Source organism: Dichomitus squalens, assembly GCF_000275845.1.
Source record: "Dichomitus squalens LYAD-421 SS1 unplaced genomic scaffold DICSQscaffold_13, whole genome shotgun sequence".
Lineage (NCBI taxonomy): Eukaryota > Fungi > Basidiomycota > Agaricomycetes > Polyporales > Polyporaceae > Dichomitus > Dichomitus squalens.
In genome coordinates this window covers 57,266-60,436 of record NW_006766895.1, presented here as the reverse complement: position 1 = coordinate 60,436, position 3,171 = coordinate 57,266, and the positions used below count along the sequence as shown (strand labels likewise).

Here is a 3,171-nt window from a genome sequence, read left to right as displayed (position 1 = left end):
CTCAAGCAATCGGGTGTTTAGATGTCCACATACCATATCCGGGTCCGGCTATCCTCGGCAACAGCAATTTCGTTCCATACGAGGGAATTAAGCGCTGTCCCGAGGACCGAGGGACGTGCAATTAGAGAAATTTGGGATGATTGTCCCCAATCCCTCTCACACATAGTTGGATTATCATGAAACTTACGCATGCAATGCCTTGTTGTGTACCATACATGATGGCATCGTCCGATATGGGCTGCACAGGTAGGGGATGGTTTGGGATGAGCGACAACATTTGACTGTCCCGAGGACCCGTGTATGACTGTAGCTGGTCTCCCTTATAGGCCAAACATACAGTCTTTAACTGGTCCTTCGGACACCCATGGGTCCCTCGGACGCTCCCTCAATCCTGTGCTCCCCTTGACTTCCTCTTCAATTCCATGTATCTCAATGTCATCCTACAGCATATAATACACTAGATCTTGATTTTCGTGTCTCCCCGTTGTCTGCACAATAATATAAGTTGTCATCTTCACCTGAGATCTGCCATTTTTGGGTTGTTTTGGCTTTCATAAGCGAAGTCGTTGCTGCCGTCTCTCCATATTGACAAGGTATGTCAAGTGGTATCCTCAAATGACACCGCTGGAATTTATATGCTTATCGGGCTCAAAATGTGCTCACTGATGTCGCGATCTTATGAGTGACTCGAGGAGACATTTGCCAAATTAAGCGCTCAGTCACACCTTCTAAATCTGGTTTGGCCGTACTGAACGTCCGCTAAGACTGGACAAGCGCTCTAGCAGCGTAGACCAATTAATCAGATATCGTTGCCCTACTTCACCATCCACCATGCCCAGTCGTCGCGCACTATCCAAGACAAGGAAGGCTCAGATCAATGCCGAATTTCATGAAGAATGGGTCACCATCGCAGCCAACTGGTACACAGAAGAGCAGCAGTCTGGGAAGAAGAAGCCGAAGGGCGTGAGAGCAATCTGCAAGGAAGTGGAGAAGGAGTGCTACGAGAAGACCGGAACATCCATTAAGCTGCCAAAAAGCACTGTCTCCGATCGAGCCAGTGGCAAGCCCAGCATCCGAGACTTCAACGCGGAGAAGAGGTGGCTACAGGCGGATGAGGAGGAGGAAGTCATCGACTTCGCTATCAATGCTGTGCTCCGAGGGTTCCCGCTCAATCACTGACGTTTGCGGGAGCATGTCAACCGGATATGTTGGGCACGAGAAGCACCAGGCTTCCCTGAAGATGGCGTGGGTCAGGAATGGACAACGTGGTTCGTTGAGCACCATTTAGAGGAACTGAAGCTGTACTGGTCCCATTCTCTCGATAGCTCCCACGCACGTGCAGTCAATCCCCACATTTGATCTCCTTGAAAAGACGATCAAGGGCGAGGAGGGTGAGGAGGAGATCAGCCCAGACTGTATCTACGGTGTGGACGAGACTGGGATCCAGGAGGGTGTCGGCTTGAAGGAGAGAGTACTCGGACCTGCTGGACAGAAGGTCCAGTACCAACAATGCAGTGGTGAGTGAGAGAACATCACTGTCATTGTTACGATCTGCGCCGATGGTACCTCGATTCCACCTGCCGTAATCTTCAAGGGACAGGCCTTTCACACGAAGTGGAAGTAGAACAACCCGCTCAAGGCCGTGTAAGTGAGATAACTATAATTTTTCTACGCCATGCTAACACAGCAAAGCCTTGGTCATTTGCCAAAGGGCTATGTAGATGGCGAGATCAGGATTGAGTGGATCAAAAACTTCAACAAGCACATGAAGGAGAAAGCTGCAGGGAGACGTCGCCTCCTCCTCGTAGATGGTCATGCATCACACTACACCTTTGGGTTCCTTGATTACGCCCAAAAGAACAACATACTTGTCCTCTGTTACCCCTCCCACTCGACACATGTCTATCAGGGCCTTGACATCGTCATCTTCGGAGTCTTGAAGCGCTCTTGGACGAAGGCACGCGACAATTACGAGAGGACAATCGGAGTTGTCAATAAAACAAATTTCCTCGAAGTCTACGCTACAGCACATGTCGAAGCCCTCACCGTAGCAAACATCAACACCACGTTCAAGAAGACAGGGGTTGTCCCATTGAACCACGATGTGATCACGCTGCAGGCTATGACCCCCAGTCTCGAGTCCTCTGTCTGCGGCAGCCTGCCATTCCCTCCCCAAACAAGCCCTGTCTGAGCGGTGGCCAGACTACTCTCTGACGTGGTCGCTGCCCGTGCATCCTCCTCAAAAACTATCAATCTCCCTGTTCTAGCCTCTAAGCCCCCTCGTACCCCGTCACGCTCTCAGACAATGGTTGAAGCACTCACCGGAACTTCCGCTGCCTATCTTGTCTCCCCATCACCTATCCCAGTCCACACTACTCCTCCGAGATACCTCTACACCCCAATATCCCCCATAAAGAGGCAGTACACTCACCTGTTAAACTGAGAGCCAACCAGCGTTCTTGAGTCCATGTACCAGGAGGTGCTACGTGAGAGCGAGGCCTGGGACCAGGTGCGGAAGCAGTCTGTGATCAACTTGCAGGTCGCTGTAGTCTTGCAGGGAGGTTACCTCGACGAGGTCCACCAACAGATGCAGGGCCGGAAACAGAAGAAGGCGGGAAAGAAGCCGGGGGGGAAGCTGGTCGGAGATGGCTTACCGCGTCTACTCAACGAGGACGGATTCATTGATGAAGTTTTCAAGCACGAGCAAGCACAGAAGCGGAAGGCAGAGGAGAAAGAGGAGCGTAAGTTGGAGAAGGAGCATCATACGAAGGCACTAGAGAGGTGGAAGGAGGCATGCAAGGCACGAGATGAGCGGGTCAAGGCACAGAAGGAGCAGTATCGCCAGGCCTTGGAGGAGTGGGAGGATGAGCGACAGCTAGCCAAGACAGAGCGGAGGAGGATTGGATGGCAAAAGCCAACACTAGGAGCAGTTGAGAAGAAGCCGGGACAGCCAAAGAAGAGGGCGGCACAGCGGGCAGACGATGTCACGGACGTTGGACAGACGCCCCTTTTTGCCGCCCATTCCCCTCCCCTTGACGCCCACCTTCCATTTTCGGACCATTTCCTTTCTTAGCCCATCCCAGTTTGGACACTGCAGATACGTTCCCACACCCGCATGCTACGTTCCCGTGATCACCATGCCTTTGCCTTTTCCTTCCCGCCCTTTGTTCT

At 52.1% G+C, this 3,171-nt stretch overlaps 3 protein-coding genes across 3 annotated transcripts; all 3 read left to right on the top strand.

The window, feature by feature from the left end:
* Positions 1-831: 831 nt before the first annotated feature.
* On the top strand, positions 832-1,179 carry DICSQDRAFT_60103 (uncharacterized protein; the record flags this gene model as incomplete). The annotated part of the gene is made up of 1 exon (XM_007365534.1): positions 832-1,179. One exon carries the CDS (start codon positions 832-834, stop codon positions 1,177-1,179), a length of 348 nt encoding a protein of 115 aa, XP_007365596.1.
* A 496-nt stretch (positions 1,180-1,675) lies between these two features.
* Positions 1,676-2,191, top strand: DICSQDRAFT_60250 (DDE-domain-containing protein; the record flags this gene model as incomplete). Its single annotated transcript, XM_007365533.1, has 1 exon — positions 1,676-2,191. One exon carries the CDS (start codon positions 1,676-1,678, stop codon positions 2,189-2,191), a length of 516 nt encoding a protein of 171 aa, XP_007365595.1.
* Positions 2,192-2,467: 276 nt separating this feature from the next.
* On the top strand, positions 2,468-3,073 carry DICSQDRAFT_169913 (uncharacterized protein; the record flags this gene model as incomplete). Its single annotated transcript, XM_007365532.1, has 1 exon — positions 2,468-3,073. The coding sequence occupies one exon, from the start codon at positions 2,468-2,470 to the stop codon at positions 3,071-3,073; it is 606 nt and encodes a 201-aa protein (XP_007365594.1).
* Between the last annotated feature and the right edge of the window lie 98 nt (positions 3,074-3,171).